The 18,652-nt window shown below is 42.6% G+C and overlaps 1 protein-coding gene across 4 annotated transcripts in view; it reads left to right on the forward strand.

Moving 5' to 3' along the window:
* The window catches only part of ECE2 (endothelin converting enzyme 2), an 87,444-nt gene that overhangs the window by 55,868 nt on the left and 12,924 nt on the right, over nucleotides 1-18,652 (forward strand). For all 4 annotated transcript variants that reach the window (XR_015749537.1, XM_087965496.1, XM_087965498.1 and 1 more), the window contains 6 exons: nucleotides 5,890-6,032; nucleotides 10,983-11,097; nucleotides 12,007-12,117; nucleotides 13,408-13,506; nucleotides 14,381-14,458; nucleotides 15,985-16,088. Coding sequence is in view for 3 of the 4 variants with exons in the window: in XM_087965496.1 (XP_087821622.1) it covers nucleotides 5,890-6,032; nucleotides 10,983-11,097; nucleotides 12,007-12,117; nucleotides 13,408-13,506; nucleotides 14,381-14,458; nucleotides 15,985-16,088 (650 nt within the window). In the remaining variant the exon portion in view is untranslated. The remainder of the gene's footprint in view (nucleotides 1-5,889; nucleotides 6,033-10,982; nucleotides 11,098-12,006; nucleotides 12,118-13,407; nucleotides 13,507-14,380; nucleotides 14,459-15,984; nucleotides 16,089-18,652) is intronic.

Below are 18,652 nucleotides of genomic sequence, written 5' to 3' on the forward strand. Positions count from 1 at the left end.
GGGAAGAGTTGGTGCTGATGGGAGGGACATGAAGTATTAGTACCACTTTAGCATGCCTCAATAAGGCCACATTTGGAATATTGTATCCAGGTTTGGCTGCCATGATATAAAAGAGATTCTAGAAAGAGCGCAGAAAAGAGCAACAAAGGGGATTAGGGGGCTAGAGCTAAAACATAGGAAGAACGGTAATAGAAATTGGATATGTCTAGTAGTTTAATTTTTTAAAAAAGGGCTAGGAGTGACATGATAGCAGTGCCTGAAGTGCCAATCAGCCGAGAGGAGAAAGAAGAGAAAAACACAGGGATGGTGTTGTGGTTCGCCGGCAGCAGTTGCAGATGGCTGAGGTCTCGGAGAGACCTCTCCAATAACAGCGGCAGCAGCGCTGGGAACCGTGGAAGTTACGGAGGCGGCTCCCCCACCCGAGAAGCGGCTGAAACGCTTCCATGGTTCCCACCGCTGCTGCCACTGTTATTGAAGACGGCGCTGGCCTGGGCGCTTGGAATGCAGGAACGGGTTGCGGACCTGGACTTTTGCAAACTTGCAGAGCCCAAGGCTGGAGCACCAAGGGTAGCAGCAGCAGAGACCCTCGCTCGGCTCTTCTCACGCCCACCCAGCCGCTCGGGATTAAACCAAAATGCAGCACGCGGCGCTCTCTTTTTTTTTCCCGTTGTTACGGACGGGAAAGCGGAGCGACTCAGATGCTGTTGTTGGAGATGGCGCTGGTGCGCGCGGGGGAGAAATTAATTCACACCTAAAAGACGTCCTAGCCGTTTTTCCGGGCTCAAAAAAAATAAGGCCCGGCCTTATTTTGTGAGAAACACGGTAGGATTACCAGGTAGTTAGGTACGTAGACAGATGGGAGGGAGGGAGGGAGGGAGGGAGGGAGGGAGGGAGGAGAGAAAGAAAGGAAAGGAAAGGAAAGGAAAGGAAAGGAAAGGAAAGGAAGAAAGAAAGAAAGAAAGAAAGAAAGAAAGAAAGAAAGAAAGAAAGAAAGAAAGAAAGAAAGAAAGAAAGAAAGAAAAGGAAGGAAGGAAGGAAGGAAGGAAGGAAGGAAGGAAAGAAAGAAAGAAAGAAGGAAGGAAGGAAGGAAGGAAGGAAGGAAGGAAGGAAGGAAGGAAAGAAAGAAAAAAAAGAAAGAAAGAAAGAAAGAAAGAAAGAAAGAAAGAAAGAAAGAAAGAAAGAAAGAAAGAAAGAAAGAAAGAAAGAAAGAGGAGCGAACCAAGCAGAACCTTCCCAAACGGTTGTCATATCTGGACCCAAGACTGTAAAGTAAAACTGCCTTGCCCGAGAACACAAACTAACCTTTCAGCTGCTACTTGAAAAAACGAGATCATAAAGCCTTTTGCATCGGTTTAATACATTTTTAATCCATCTGATTTTATGTTTTGAGCTAAATCAGATCGCCCAGCAGTAGATTAGGCCTCCGTTATCCTCTATCCACACACACACACCGTGCCTCTTTCAAAACTAGTTCATCCACACCCTTGCTGCGTTATATACTGCATGCATAACTAGGTCACTGGAAGACAGGTTGCATCCACGCAACCTTCTACTCTTGCTGGGTTAAGTTTTCCAGAGCCTGACATGGGGAGATCTGACTGCCTTGCTTAGTTGAGAGGTCAACATTTATTTTGTTGGGCCCAGAAAATTAGGTTTATTCAGTAACCAAGGCGCAGTGCCCATCCACCTATCCAGTTCTTTGTTTGTGGTTTTATTTTGCATCGCTCGGGCTGCCCCGTTGCCAGTAGACAGTTTCCCATAATTTCTCTTATCCCGATTGGTCTGGTTTTCATCACGCCTGTTTGCTTTCAGCGGCTGCCAGTTACAAGGAGGGAGCAGCTTTCTTCCTCACTCATGGGTTGCCAAGCAACCTGCCACCATGGTAACCGGGAGACAAGTAAAACCCTATGTATGAAGCAGCAGCGATGCTTCAGCCTGAGAAGTGCAGTTTGGCTACTATGGGTGGGGCCTGATTGACTCCTTGGTGGGGTGGGGGAGAAGGAAGGGGAAAGGAGGGAGGAGTCTTTTGCATGAAGATAGGGGACAAAAAGAGAAAATTAAAATTAAAGGAGAAAATGAAAGGAGTCTATGCCAGAGCTTATCTTTGGAGCTGGGGCAATACTCCAGCCGAGAGCATTGAACAAACTGACAGTCTGCAGAATTCATTTGCCACCACTCTGAAAGCAGTATCTTTCCTTTTCTTAATAATGAATCACAACACTGTCTAAGAGCAAGTGAAGCCTTTTCTGTTCTATTCTCCAGAAGACTTAATTAGGAAAATGCCCATTAAATATAAAGCCAATGGCAGGGGAAGAAAAGAACGTCGTAAAATGTTGCAGCCAGAAAAATCTGCATTTAGTCATAGGTGGAAATTACAGGCTAGGCTGTAAACCCGAGAGCAACAGGGTGCTCTCGGGTTTAATTAATTGGGAAATTGCTCTTCTACCAAACCCCATCATCTTCAACGAAAAGATGCTGTCTGGGGATAACAGGAGTTGGAGTCCCATCTATTTTCTGAAGGTGCCATGTTGGGGAAGGATGGCCCATTTGTCACTGTATCTGGTTCCAATTGCAGTTAGCGTGGTGATGACACATAATTAACTCATCCCACATTTTTTAAAAAAATACCAAAAAGCATCAGTTCTTCAGATGATTTACCAATTTAATATCTACAGACCCCTCACATCCTGGACATAAACTGTTTCAATTCCTACCCTCAAAACAACGCTATAGGGCACTGCACACCAGAACAACTAGACACAAGGACAGTTTTTTCCTGAATGCCATCACTCTGCTAAACAACTAACTCCCACAACACTGTCAAATTTTGGATCACTGTATCACGATTCTTCTTTTCATCCTGCCTATTACCTATCTCTTCCCACTTAGGACTATAACCGTGTTGCTTGTATCTTTATAATTTATATTGTTTTATTTGTTTCCCTAGTATGTTTTGATTGCGTATTAGTAACCTATGTATGATTTGACTGCTTATAGTAACCTATGACTATTACTAAGTGTTGTATCTTATGATTCTTGATGATTGTATTTAATTTTTTGTTATGTACACTGAGAGCATTTGCACCAAAGATAAATTCCTTGTGTGTCCAATCACACTTGGCCAATAAAGAATTCTATTCTATTGCCATTCAATTATTTATTCTATTCTATTCTATTCTATTCTATTCTATTCTATTACATGAAATGGATACATTCCATTCCATTCCATTCCATTACAGACGATTTATTTATTTATTTATTTATTTAATTTATTTATTTTGTGAGAAAAGTGATTATAACAGGTATAAGTATAATCATACTTATGAATACATGAAATGGATACATATAAGCAAAAAAAAACAATAGGACAGGTATGGTAGGCATGTTGGTGCGCTTATGCACTGATGCCCTACAGACCTCTTAGGAAAGGGGTGAGGTCAATAGTAGATTGTCTAAGGTTAAAGTTTTTGGGGTTTGGGGAAAAAACCACAGAGTCAGGTAGAGTATTCCAGACATTGACCACTCTGTTGCTGAAGTCGTATTTTCTGCAATCAAGTTTGGTGCGGTTTACCTTCAGTTTGTATCCATTGTGTGCTCTTGTATTGTTATGGTTGAAGCTGAAGTATTCATTGACAGGTAGGACATTGCAATGTATGATACTATACTTAGATCGGACTGAAGGCGGCGTAGTTCTAGGTTTTCTAGGTCTAGAATTTCACATCTGGTGGCATAAGGTATTCTGCAACGAGTAGGGGAGTGTCCTATTCTATTCTATTCTATTCTATTCTATTCTATTCTATTCTATTCTATTCTATTCTATTCTATTCTATTCTATTCTATTCTAAGCTTGAGCTGTTTCTGAATAACCCCTTGTGCCTTTGTTGTTATTCAGTGTCCAACTCCCTGAGACCCCATGGACCACAGCATGCCAGCCCCCCCCCCCCGTCCTTCACTGTCTCCAGGAGTTTGCCCAAATTCATCTTCATTGTGTGGATGACACCATCTAACCATCTCATCCTCTGCCGTCCCCCTTCTCCTTCTGCCTTCCATCTTTCCCAACATCAAGGTCTTTTCCAAGGAGTCCTCTCCTCTCATTGGGCGTCCAAAATGTTTGAGCTTCAGTTTCAGGATCTGTCCTTTCAAAGAGCAGTCAGGATTGATTTCCTTTAGGATCGACTGATTGGATCACCTCGCAGTCCAAGGGACGCCCAAGAGTCTTTTCCAGTGCCACCATTTGAAAACACCAGTTAATCAGCTTTCCCTATGGTCCAACTCTCCCAGCCATAAAACATTACGAGGAAAAAAGCCATAGGTTTTTTTTTCTATACGGAGCTTTGTCAGCAAGGTGTGCCTTTGGTTGGGAGAAATTCTAAATTGCAGATGGTTGCTAGCATTCTGCAATCAGTCTTCTCTTTTTGTCATACATGCAAAGGAAAGAGAGAGAGAGAGAGAGGGAGAGGGGAGAATTAGTGAATGGGTGGATGAATGAATGTATGTAAACTGCCCAAGGAGCTGTTGATCCAGTTCTACAGAGGAATTATTGAGTCTATATACTTATATAATTATTGAGTGCACCTCTATAACTGTCTGGTTTGGTTCTGCAACCCAATAAGACAGACACAAACTTCAGAGGATAATTAGGACTGCAGAAAAAACAATTACTACTAACCTGCATTCCATTGAGGACCTACATACTGAATGAGTCAAAAAGAGGGCTGTGAAAATATCTACAGACCCCTCACATCCTGGACATAAACTGGTTCAACTCCTACCCTCAAAACGACACTATAGGGCACCGCACACCAGAACAACTGGACACAAGGACAGTTTTTCCCCAAACGCCATCACTCTGCTAAACAAATAATTCCTTCAACACTGTCCAACTATTTATTATTAGTATTATTAGTATTATTATTAGTAGTAGTATTATTATAATAATAAATTTTCATTCATAAAGATTTTTGAATAACAGTGCATTGGCAGAGCATTATTTACAAATAAAACACAACCAACATACGTTGGTAATAAATCTCAACATACATACTAATAGCAATAGTAAGGGTATAGTAACAGTACTAATAGTATAACCAAAAAGAGTTGATCTAGATTTTTTTTCCTTAGGTTAGTTACATTTTTATCAATTACTACATTTATATTTATCTACATCTTTACTTTCAATACATATAATATTAACTTTCATAATCTTACTTTCTCTAATTTCTACTTCTTTTCTCTATCCAATCGTAAAATTCCATGTCTGAAAGTCAAACTTTACTAAGTCTGCTTTACTATTACTATTAATCTTCCCATCCTTCCTTTCACCCATCTCCTCCCACTTATGACTGTATGACAGTAATTTTGTTGCTTGTATCCTGTTTCCTAGTATGATTTGATTGCTTATTGTACCCTATGACTATATTCTATTTACTGTATACCCTATGACTATATAACCCTATGACTATTATTAAGTGTTGTACCTTATGATTCTTGATGAATGTATCTTTTCTTTTATGTACACTGAGAGCATCTGCACCAAAACAAATTCGTTGTGTGTCCAATCACACTTGGCCAATAAAAAATTCTAATTCTAATGTATGTATGTCCCAAGGGTGCTTTTCAGGAGGCAACTGGACGTCCTTGTTTTTTCTTTGGAAGACGATTCGCTTCTCATCCAAGAAGCTTCTTCAACTCTGACAGGATAATGGGGAATAGAAGGATTCTGTTCTGTCAGAGCTGAAGGAGCTTCTTGGATGAGAACAAGAAAGTCCAGCTGCCTCCTGAAAAATGCACCTGTGGAACAACCATGATCTGGATGACGGAGAATCTCTACTGACAAATGAATGAATGAATGAATTTATTAAGTTGTGGATCTCTTCATGTCTTCTCCAGGTTCTTGCCCCTGCTGTTGAGTGGCTGGACTTCATCTCATACTTTCTCGCACCACTAGAACTAACGGATGCTGAGCCAGTGGTGGTCTATGGGAAGGAGTATTTGGAGCAGGTGTCACAGCTCATCAATAACACCGACAAAAGGTATCCAAGAGAGACTTTCCATCCATCCAGTTACGACCAAGACAACGCACATTCCACACTTCCTGCAATTCTGGATGGAGTCCATCTTTGGACATTGAAAAGGAAGTGTTCTTGGATGCATGGCACAAAGAATGGAGAGATTGGGTTCGCTAGTCCAGTGTTTCTTAGCTTTGGCAGCTTTAAGATGTTAGAAGAAATATCCTTCTGGGTTCAGTTCTAAGTGGGGGGAAAAGACATTGGAAACATGGAGGCTGTTTAGAAAGATGGCTTAATGGTGGACAGGACCACATCCCTTGGAGCTCCTGGGTGAAAAAAGGGGAGGAGATGCTGAGAGTCCCTGGGTTTTATACCCTCTGTTGGGCTTTGAATTTGAGCTTGTATTCTGATTGGTTGTCAGACTCCCATGGGGCCATGCAGGGGCAACTCTGTAGTCCTGTCCTGAATCCCAAGTTTGGTTGAGCTTTGCTGTATGATGATGTAATGAAAGGGCTTTGGGATTCCTACTATGGGTCTGCCTGAAGGAGGTAGACCTTTGTTATGTGAAATAGACTGGCCCAGGTCTTAATGGCCCATTAGCAAAGGTGGGGTGGGGGCTGAGTTTCTGCCTGTCTGAATTTCTACTTCTCTTTTAGGGGGAAATATTCTGCCTTCTTAGTATATCCTAAAATATTTCATTTTCCTAGGAAAATGGGTTTTAACTTCCAACAATGATGGATGAACTTCAACTCATGGCTGGTTGGGGAATTCTGGGAGCCGAAGTCCACCCATCTTACAGTTGCCAGGGTTGAAAAACAGTGGGCTAGATGTTGCTAAATGGCAGCTCAACCTTGGCAATTTAAAGATGGGTGGACTTCAGCACATGGCTGAGTGGCAAATTCTGGGAGTTGAAGTCTACCCGTCTTAAAGTAGCCAGGGTTGAGAAAACTCTAGCCTGGATAGCAGCTCTCCATTGAGCCAGTTAGCATCACCATTGATAGGAGACGCTGAGCATCTTTTTTTTTTTTAATAAAGAATTTTTATTTTTAAAAACAAACATACACATACAAAACATAAAAACATAAAACCATCTTCCCTTTTATATACATATAGCCGCTGAGCATCTCGAGAGCCACCACATTCTTATAATACTGAGAGCTTTTCCATTTAAGAAATGCATGGACCGCTCCTTCACCAAATACCAACACCAGTTAACTCCACTGTTCTGCAGAGGAGCAACAAGGAGCAGTTTTGATCAGCTCTTTCTGAGCTTAGATGCATTTGGTAGGCCATCCTGAGACAGAGTTCTGACTGGCTGGGCTAGGCCTGATCTGTCATGCCCCTGTTGGAGTCTGACTCCCAGGGAGAGATGGAACAGCTGACAGGGAGTGGGAGTGTGGCTCCAGTGGTTGTGGAGGAAACTGGGGAAGGGCACAGGCTGGATGGGCATTCAGAGGAAGACCCAGGCCCGTCCCCTTTTCATCCTAGGGCATGCAGGGAGGAGTGGATAAGGGAGAAACGTGAGTGGCATGGTCTATGGGGGAGGAAGCGGCTCTGATCCCCTTCATGGGCTGCAGCTGGGAGGACTGGTTAAAAGGACAAACTGCGCATGGCAAAGGTGCTGGAGATAAAGCGTGCATTCTTGTCGGAGCTTATCTGTGTTTTGGCTTCCTCGCAACTGTGGTTGCTGCGTTATCTGGTAGAAGTCTGCAATTAATCATCCTTGCCTGCCGTAGTAATTCCTTCAGTGTGGTATGTTGGGTTTTTATTTCGAATTAACTTTACTTTGGGTGCGGACTGCATTTACTCCCTCCGTAAACTGTTTTCTTTAAGAGTTTGATATCCAGCCGAGGATAATTGGACATTGGGGCCAAGTTGGAGGCATTAAAGGGACTTTCTTCTATTTTTGTGACGTGGTTATTTTTGTGTCACGCCCCGGGTCATCACAGATCTAGCATGATGACTCCTGTGTTCTCATGTTGTTGGAAAGGTGTGATGAGGCACGCAATCCAGTTTTTTGAGGCTTGGCATTTATTCTCACTCTGTCTATGGAGATTCTCAGTCATCCAGGTCGTGGTTTGTCCCAAAAGTGCTTTTTCAAGAGGCAACTGGACTTTCTTTGTTTTTGCTTTTAAAAATGTTTCGCTTCTCATCCAAGAAGCTTCTTCAGTTCTGAGTGAATGCAGGATGAAAGGATTTATATTCCTTGCAGTCAGTGTGCGATCATTCAACCGGTGTAACAACCAGTTTGGTGATAGCACGCTTTGCGTGTGTGCATGTACACCATTTTTTTAAAAAAACCATTTTCAGTTCTAATACTGCAACCTCGGTGAGTAAAACAGTTGAGGCATGGCAAAACCGCTCTGCCTCACGAATCAGCTTGCTCAAAAACAAGGAAATGACAGGGAATAATGATAATAAATAAAAAGTAGAATATCATAGCATTTAGTAGAAAGTTACTCTATGGACCAGGGGTCGCCAACCTTTTGGACCTCAGGGACCACCAAACTCATAATTGTAAATCCTGTGGACCAGGGACCCTGGGAAAATCTCCAAAAAAGTCTGCAGTAAATTCCCCATCCCGTTTTCCTACCTATTGATCATTCTTTATTTGGGATTGCAGGATACTGTCTCCAGCTCCATTCTCAGGGGGAGAGAGAAAGAGAGGGAGAGAGAGAGACTTTTGGCTTCATGCAAGGAAAGCAGCAGAAGCAGCAGAAGTCTTTCTTTCTCTCCCCCAAATTCTGCCAGAAATAAGTCTTTGTGAAACTTGTCACGCTGGCGCAGCCTCTTGGAGCAGGATGCCTGCAGGGTCCCTAAGACTCATTTCTGGCGGAGTTTGGGGGAGAGAAAGAAAGACTTTTGCTGCTTTCCTTGCGTGCAGCCAAAAGCAGAAGAAGAAAGAAGTGGAAAGAAGCAGCCCAGTGGCCAGGCCAGGTGCATGGGGCGAGTTCTCCCCCTCTGCCTTTCCCCCCCAGTACCTCGTGTTGTTTGCAATGCAAGCGACACAAGCCTTCTGTTCCTGTGGGCCATGTGGGTGGCGCAGCCTTATGTTCCCCGCACAGCCTAGATTAATTGCTTTGGGGGTGACATTTCTCTGCAGACCACCAAAATTTTCTCGCAGACCACCACTGATCCCCAGCCCACTGGTTGACAACCACTGCTATAGACATTTGTTCTCTTGTAAAACAGATGTTATCCTGCTGTAAACATATTTCCTTATGCATTTACTCATTGTTAAACATATGCCTGCAATCAGTTGCATCCTCCTGTATCAAGTATATGGTCCTGTTAGCTAAATCCTTCACGAACCCTTCCATAAATGATCTCTATCTCCAACTGTCAAGGCAATTCACACCCACACCCACACACCTTTGACCTATGGTGTTAACAAAAGGCCAAAGTGATCAATTAGGGATACAATGGGGAAAAGATAACACTGCCAGAAAAGAATCTGTCTGTTGCAGGCGAATGTAAATCTGAGTTAGATTACATGACTAGAGATTTCAAGAATTGAGAACTAAGAACAAAGACTGTTTGTGTATATAAGAAGAACAGGGCATCTTTCTATATTTTGTAGAATTTTCCTCCCATGCCTCTTCTGATGTGCTAGGAACTTCTTCCCAGATCTTTAACTTTGATCAAAGAATAAAAGTCTGTTTTCTTTGATTTGCAAGCCTCTGTTTAAGTCTTTGTTTTGGTTCATTTTTGGCTTAAGCGTACTGTCAGACCTTAAAGAAATAAAACACAGGAAAGAGCATGGGTGGACCCAAATGGTCACCAGAACTACTGGTTCGCCCAAACCGGTCTGAACCGGTAGAATCCCACCCCTGCTTGCAATCCTCTGGTCATTAGCTCTCTGAGATTCAGTGAGGCCACTTGGAGGTTTATTTGTGCCCTCACGGTCACCTGAATAGTGCAAATGGGGGAGGAACCTTCTTGGAACTGTTGAAAGGATTTTTTTTTCCTTCTTGAAAACATTTCACTTCTTATTTATTTATTTTATTTATTTGATTTGTCAATCGCTTACAGGATAACAGGTATATACATAAACATAGTTATGAATACATGAAATGGATACATATAAGAAAAATAAAAAGAAACAATAGGACAGGGACGGTAGGCACATTGGTGTGCTTATGCACGCCCCTTACAGACCTCTTAGGAAAGGGGTGAGGTCAATAGTAGACAGTCTAAGGTTAAAGTTTTTGGGGTTTGGGGAAGAAACTACAGAGTCAGGTAGAGTATTCCAGACATTGACTACTCTGTTGCTGAAGTATTTCCTGCAGTCAAATTTGGTGCAGTTTACCTTGAGTTTGTATCTATTGTGTGCTCTTGTGTTGTTATGGTTGAAGCTGAAGTATTCATTGACAGGTAAGTCATTGCAAGGTATGATTTTATATACCATACTTAGATCAGACCGAAGGCCGAGTAATTCAAGGTTGTCTAGGTCTAGAATTTCGAGTCTGGTGGCATAAGGTGTTCTGCAACGAGTAGAGGAGTGGAGAACTCTTCTTGTGAAATATTTCTGGACTTTCTCAACTGTGTTAATACTTCACTTCTTATCCAAGAAGCTTCTTCGGTCCTAACTGAATGCTGGGGTTTCAAAGTCCAGCTGCCTTTTGAAAAAAGAACATTTGAGACTTCCCACCACCAATGGGTCCTCAGTTTTGAAGTCAGCCTTAAGAAAGGAGGAAGCCTCTGAGTTTTCTCCTGTTCCTTCAGTTTTTAGTTTATGGGCAACTGAGCAGTGCTTTCCACTAGTTGGCCAGACTTTATTTAAAAACTGGAGCCTTTGAGATCATTTGTCTGTGTGGGATGGAACATGAGGGGGTTTGAAGCAGACAGATGCCAGGTACCCTGATCAAAAATAGGCCTCGAGATTAGCCTGTCCTTGCACAATTTTACACCCTCTAAATAAGCAGTTGGAGAGGACAGAGGGATCCTTTATCTGATCATGTCCTTTCTTTTTAGTGTTTTGAACAATTACATGATTTGGAATCTGATTCAGAAAACAGCTTCTAGCCTCGACCAGCGGTTTGAAACGGCCCAGGAGAAGCTGTTGGAGACTTTGTATGGCACCAAAAAGGTAAGCAGATCCTTTAGAGCAGCGATTCCCAACATCGGCAGCTTTAAGATGGGTGGACTTCAACTCCCAGAATTCCCCAGCCAGCCTTTGGGAACGCAGCGTTGGGAACTCAGCAGTGTTTCCCAACCTTAGCAACTTTAAGACTTGTGGACTTCAACTCCCAGAATTCCTCAGGCAGCCATTCTGGCTGGGGAATTCTGGGAGTTGAAGTCCATCTATCTTAAAGTTGCCACAATTGGGAAACACTGCTTTAGAGCTGCGGTGGCGCAGTGGTTAGAGTGCAGTACTGCAGGCTGGTTCTGCTGACTGCCGGCTGACTGCAATTTGGCAGTTCAAATCTCACCAGGCTCAAAGTTGACTCAGCCTTCCCTCCTTCCGAGGTGGGTAAAATGAGGACCCAGATTGTTGGGGGGGCAAGAGGCTGACTCTGTAAACCGCTTAGAGAGGGCTGTAAAGCACTGTGAAGTGGTATTTAAGTCTTAAGTGCTATTGCTATTTAGGACAGGCGCCTCCAAACTTGGTAACTTTAAGACTTGTGGACTTCAACTCCCAGAATTCCCCAGACAACATGGAATTCTGGGAGTTGAAGTTCATAAGTCGTAAAGTTGGAGGCCCCTGCTTTAGGGGAATGAAAAAGGCAATCGAGGTTTCCTTCTTCTGGGCAGGACCAGAAACAACTTCCAGTTTGCAGACCAGTGGAGATCTTAGTACCCAAACTCCATTAGCTTGGTGATCTGAAAACTAACCACTTCCAACCCGAGCTGGGATCTTCTCCATGTTGTGAGGAATCTTCCACGGACGTGTAGCTTCTTCAAAGAACATGGCTCCTTAACTCCCTTGCCCTCTTAAACCCCATTGCTCGTTACGTCTCTTTGGGCCTCACTCTCGTTCTTTCTTTCTCTTCTGGAGTCCTGCACACCTCGCTGGCAAACATGCATTTCTAACACGGACGACACCTTGGGTTTTGCCCTCGGGGCCCTGTTCGTAAAAGCCACGTTCGACCGACACAGCAAGGAGATTGTGAGTATCTTCAGCCAGGTTGGTGAGATCCCCACTCCTGGGTTACTTCTAAAATATACGTAGCCCCACCGCAAAGGCACAGATTGGAAGCTGCCCCTTTGCTTATGTATTTGGAACACAGCAGGGAAGAGGGAGGCAGCCTGAAAAATGATAAAAACAACACAGGATAAGGAAAGGTCTTAGGCAATCTTTCGTTTGTTGCTGCAGAGTCAGTATTCCCATGTAATTACAGGAATTTGAACCCAGATGGGATCTTTAATGTCATTAGAAACAAATCCTTGTCTTAACGTGGGATACGAAGGAGGCCATCCCAGCAAGCTCTAACGTGGTTTATTTGTTTGGGCCCAGCATGTTTATATTTGATGTTTTATTGATTTTATTTCTTTGATTGTTGTGAACTGCAGAGTCATAGAGAGTAAAGTAGCATACAAGTTTAATTTATTATCATTATTAGTATTAGTATTTTGTTAACCTGGGGTTTTTGTAATCTTTTATTTTACTAAGTTAAATGAACACTATCTTTCTATCTGCCTGCCTGCCTACCTACCTACCTATCCATCTATTATTTGTCTGTCTTCTGTCTATCTATCCATCTATCTACCTACTGACCTATCTACCTACTTATCTGCCTGCCTATCTATCTATCTATCTATCTATCTATCTATCTATCTATCTATCTATCTATCTATCTATCGGTATCTCCCTCCCTCCCTATCTATCTATCTTAAGTGATCTATCTATGACTTAAGTGTAGTACTGTAAGCTTTAGCTCCCAAATTTTGATCACATGATCAAAAGTCATGAGTGTGAAAAAAAACGATCATGTCACTTTTTCAGTGTCAGTGTAACTTCGGTCACAAAATGAAAGGTTATAAGCTGAGGACCCCCTGTATTAACTCCTTCACATCCAGATTTCTTGAGATTTTTTAAATATCTTTTTTAATTTGCTTTTCTGTGAAGGAACAATAACCAATGAATGAAAAATATAGTTGGGTGGTGGAATACACTTCAGATACTGTTGAGATTTTTAAGATAAGGCTGCGGTAGGGAAGATGCAGCATCGAAGGTTTTAGCAATCCTGCATTGGGCTTTGGACTGGCATGGATCTGTTTCCCAATGTTGGCTATAATTGAAGATGTGTGGACTTCAGTTCCCAGAATTCTCCAGCCAGCCATGCTACCACACATCTTCAACTTGCCAGGGTTGAGAAACACTGGACTAGATGGTCTCTAAGGTTATAATTCTTTGATTGCATATGACCCTCTTGTTCCTCTCCATCCTTACCTTCAGGCTGAGAACATGATTGCCGAAATCCGTGCAGCCTTTCAAGACTCCCTAAACAATCTCGACTGGATGGACAAGAAGACAAAGCAAGCTGCGAAGGAGAAGGTGACTCTGACAGTTGGAACAATTAATCAGTGGAACGACTTGCATCCAGAAGTTGTGGATGCTCCTACAGTGGTTTTTAAGAGACTGAACAGCCATTTGTCCAGAATGGTCTCCTGCTTGAGCAGGGGGTTGGACTAGAAGACCTCCAAGGTCCCTTCCAACTCTGTTATTGTCATTCCCCGGTTGGAATCTGATTCCGAGGGAGAGGTGGAACAGCTGACAGGGAGTGGGAGTGTGGCTCCGGTGGCTGTGGAGGAAACTGAGGAAGGGCACAGGCCGGCTGGGCATTCAGAGGAAGACCCAGGCCCCTCCCCTCTTCATCCTAGGGCATGCAGGGAGGAACGGATAAGGGAGCAACATGGTTTATGGAGGAGGAAAGGGCCCTGATCCCCTTCATGGGCTGCAGCTGGGAAGACTGTTTAAAAGGGCAAACTGCGCATGGCAAAGTTGCTGGAAGCAAAGCGTGCATTATCTTTGTCGAGGCTTATCTGGGTGTTGGTGTCCTCCCACCTGTGTGTGCCTCGTTATCTTTTGGAAGTCTGCAAGTTATTATCCTGGTCTGTTGTGTTAATTACTTCAGTGTGGCTTGTGTTGGTTTTTTTTTTATTTCTACTTTATCTTTATTTTGGGTTCGGACTGCATTTCTTCCCTTTGTAGACTGTTTTTGGAAGAGTTTGATCTCCCATCGAGGCTAATTGGACATTGTGGACCAAGTTGGAGGCATTAAAGGGAATTTATCAACTTTGGTGACTTTGTTATTTTTGTGCCATGCCCCAGGTCATCACAGTTATTCTGAAAATCCTTTTCACGGGGGTTCCTTGCATTCTTGCAAACTGAGAGTTTCAGACAGTTCTTTTTTTTTCTTTCTATACAGGCTGATGCCATCTATGACATGATTGGCTTTCCCGAGTTCATCCTTGACAACAAAGAGTTGGATGATGTCTATGATGGGGTAAGAACCTAGGACAGCAGCATGAAAGGCATGGAAATTGCTCCGGGCCTGGTTGTCTCAGAGAAATAAGAGAAGCTGCTCCAGTTTTTATTGGCATGATACCGGGGGTTCAAACATTGGGTCAAATGTGGTTGGTTCAACTTATTGTTTCCATATACTGTGTGTGAAGCCAGGCTTTGTGATTTGTTCACCGTTGCATAACTTAATGGTGATTTTGCACAATACAGACTAAAATGGTTTGGAGATAATTTTGTGTTGTAAGAAACCTGCTACTGCAGGGATGTCTGATCTTGGCCACTTTAAGACTTGTGGACTTCGTCTCCTAGAATTCCTTTTTTTGGGTAACAAGTTTTTATTTTATTTTTATAACATACAAAAATTCCGATTTCAATTGAACAGTGTGTTGTCTGGGTACAAATCATTTTAGGAAATAATAATCACAATATTTACAACAATATTCATTGCATTAATATCAATTATATTCATGTTAATAACCATAATAATCATATTATTTGTTTAACCAAGTTAACGTATCTTCCTTATATCACTAATCCTTTCATATATTTCTCTGTTTCTAGCTCCTTGTTTTTGTCAGCTAACCATTGATAAAATATGTCCCAAGTCAAAAAAATATTCAATTTCTTCCTTTTCCTTAATTGTAAGTGTTAGCTTATCCATTTCTGCAACATTCTAATATTTTTCTAATCACATCTTCATCCGTTGGGATCTCTCCACTTTTCCATTGTTGTGCAAATACTATTCTCGCTGCAGTCAATACATGTAAAATCAGATTATACATTCTCTTTTTTATACCTGTCTGGTAGAATGTCTAGCAAAAATGTCTCTGGTTTCCAATCTATATGTTGTTTTATCTTTTTTTTCAAGCCATTGTATGTATTTTTGACTAATATTTTTTTGCTTTTCGACAAGTCCACCACATATGATAGTATGAACCAGGTATCTGGTGGCATTTCCAACATTTTGCGGATTTATCCTTAAACATCTTTGCTAACCTTGAGGGCAGAAAATGCCATCTATAAAACATTTTATAAAGATTTTCTTTGTATGCAGTAGACATTGTTAATTTATATGGGCTAAAAACTGATTCGATTGAATTAGATCAATGGCAGAAATTATGGGATAGAAATCTCCCAGCATTCCTCAGTCAGCATGACTGGCTGGGGAATTCTGGGAGTTGAAGTCCACACGTTTTAAAGTGATCAAGATTGGAAATCCTTGTTTTAGCAAGCTGCGCAGACAAAGATGTCTTCTGACCAATTTCTTATGGCCTAGGATGATATGTGAATAATTTGGGCTTTATTCTTCAGACTATATTTACTGGAAATGCTAGATTTTCTGCATTGGAGGTTTCCCCATTGTAAAACTGAAATGTGTTTCTTCCTTCCTTCCTTCCTTCGTTCCTTTCCTCCTCCTCCTCCTCCTCCTCCTCCTCCTCCTCCTCCTCCTCCTCCTCCTCCTCCTCCTCCTCCTCCTCCTCCTCCTCCTCCTCCTCTTCTTCTTCCCAGTATGAAGTCTCGGAAGACTCTTTCTTTCAGAACATGTTGAATTTCTACAACTTCTCTGCCAAGTTTATGGCAGACCAACTGAGGAAGCCTCCCAACCGAGACCAGTAAGGATTCCCTTTTTCCCAGTCATGGCATAGGGTTAGGAAGTGAGGATGATGTCCTCAATTTGACACAACAATGCAAGAGGAAGAGGTAGACAGACGAACTCTAGATCAACATCCAACTCAGAAAATCAATGCTGTAGTAAGAACACGATTCAGAAAAACAAAATTCTAGAATTCGTATTAAGATTCAGAAGACTAGGCACCAGAGGTGGTATTCAGCAGGTTCTGATCAGTTCTGGAGAACCGGTAGTGGAAATTTTGAGTAGTTCGGAGAACCGGCAAATCCCACCTCTGACTGGAGATGTTGCAGTCTCCTTTCCCTGCCACGCCCACCAAGCCACGCCCACAGAACCGGTAGTAAAAAAAATTGAATCCCACCACTGCTAGGCACCAAAGCATGAATCAAGTCTGCCAGAGGTTAGTTAGTGAGTTAGTTATCTAGTTCGTTAGTTAGTTCAATAAATAAAAAAGAAATTGGGTTATGGCTAGTCTAGAGAAAAGAAGGACTAGGGGTGACATGATAGTAGTATTCCAATATTTGAGGGGCTGCCCCAAAGAAGAGGAAGGGGTCAACTTATTCTCCAAAGCACTTGAGGGCAGGCCAAGAAGCAACGGATGGAAACTAATCAAAGAGAGAAGCAACCTAGAACTAAGGAGAAACTTCCTAACAGAAGAATTAACCAGTGGAACAGCTTGCCTCCAGAAGTTGTGGGTGATTCATCACTGGAGGTTTTAAGAAGAGACTGGACAGTCACTTGTCAAATGGTATAGAGCAGGGGTCCCCAAACGTGGCAACTTTAAGACTTGTGGATTTCAATTCCCAGAATTCCTCAGCCAGCTATGAGGAATTCTGGGAGTTGAAGTCCACAAGTCTTAAAGTTGCCAAGTTTGGAGACCTCTGGTATAGGGTCTGGACTAGACGACCCCCAAGGCCCCTTCCAGCTCTATTCTGATTGATGGATGGATGGATTCAATCAATCATTCAATTTATATTCTGTCCAGCTCACAACCCAAATTACTAGATTACTGAGATTATTTGTTTGTTGTTTGTTTGTTTAATATATATGCTGTCCATCTCATTATCCATTACTAACTAGGTTAGTCCCAACCTAGATATAGAACAAAGTGTCACTGAATTTATTTCAGCATTGATGACACCAGGACAGAGGCTTTCGCTCCAGAAGTTCCCATGAAAACTGGTTGGATGAGTTTGGGCCAATCACCAGGAAATTATGATTTCTAATCCTGCCTTAGGCATGAAAGCCAGTTGGATAACTTTAGACCAATCATGAGGAGATTATGAATTCTAGTCCCGCTTTATGCATGAAAGTCGGCTGGGTGACTTTGGGCCAATCATGAGGAGATTATGAATTCTAGTCCCTCTTTAGGCATGAAAGTCGGCTCAGTGACTTTGGGCCAATCATGAGGAGATTATGAATTCTAGTCCCGCTTTATGCATGAAAGTCGGCTGGGTGACTTTGGGCCAATCATGAGGAGATTATGAATTCTAGTCCCGCCTTAAGCATGAAAGTCGGCTGAGTGACTTTGGGCCAATCATGAGGAGATTATGAATTCTAGTCCCGCCTTAAGCATGAAAATCGGCTGAGTGACTTTGGGCCAATCATGAGGAGATTATGAATTCTAGTCCCTCCTTAGGCATGAAAGTCGGTTGAGTGATTTCGGGCCAATCATGAGGAGATTATGAATTCTAGTCCCGCCTTATGCATGAAAGTTGGCTGGGTGATTTCGGGCCAATCATGAGGAGATTATGAATTCTAGTCCCACCTTATGCATGAAAGTCGGCTGGGTGACTTTGGGCCAATCATGAGGAGATTATGAATTCTAGTCCCGCCTTATGCATGAAAGTCGGCTGGGTGACTTTGAGCCAATCATGAGGAGATTATGAATTCTAGTCCCGCCTTAAGCATGAAAGTCGGCTGAGTGACTTTGGGCCAATCATGAGGAGATTATGAATTCTAGTCCCGCCTTAAGCATGAAAATCGGCTGAGTGACTTTGGGCCAATCATGAGGAGATTATGAATTCTAGTCCCTCCTTAAGCATGAAAGTCGGCTGGGTGACTTTGAGCCAATCATGAGGAGATTATGAATTCTAGTCCCGCTTTATGCATGAAAGTCGGCTGAGTGACTTTGGGCCAATCATGAGGAGATTATGAATTCTAGTCCCTCTTCAGGCATGAAAGTTGGCTGGGTGACTTTGGGCCAATCATGAGGAGATTATGAATTCTAGTCCCGCCTTAAGCATGAAAGTCGGCTGATTGACTTTGGGCCAATCATGAGGAGATTATGAATTCTAGTCCCGCCAAGGAATCCTTAAGCATGAAAATCGGCTGAGTGACTTTGGGCCAATCATGAGGAGATTATGAATTCTAGTCCCTCCTTAGGCATGAAAGTCGGCTGGGTGACTTCGTGCCAATCACCAGGAAATTATTTCTAATCCCGCTTTAGGCATGAAAGCCAGTTGGATAACTTTAGACCAATCATGAGGAAATTATGAATTCTAGTCCCGCCTGAAGCATGAAAGTCGGCTGGGTGACTTTGGGCCA

Source organism: Notechis scutatus, chromosome 4 (assembly GCF_049901735.1).
Source record: "Notechis scutatus isolate UNSWTSFEM ecotype Mainland chromosome 4, rNotScu1.2, whole genome shotgun sequence".
In the NCBI taxonomy this organism is placed as follows: domain Eukaryota; kingdom Metazoa; phylum Chordata; class Lepidosauria; order Squamata; family Elapidae; genus Notechis; species Notechis scutatus.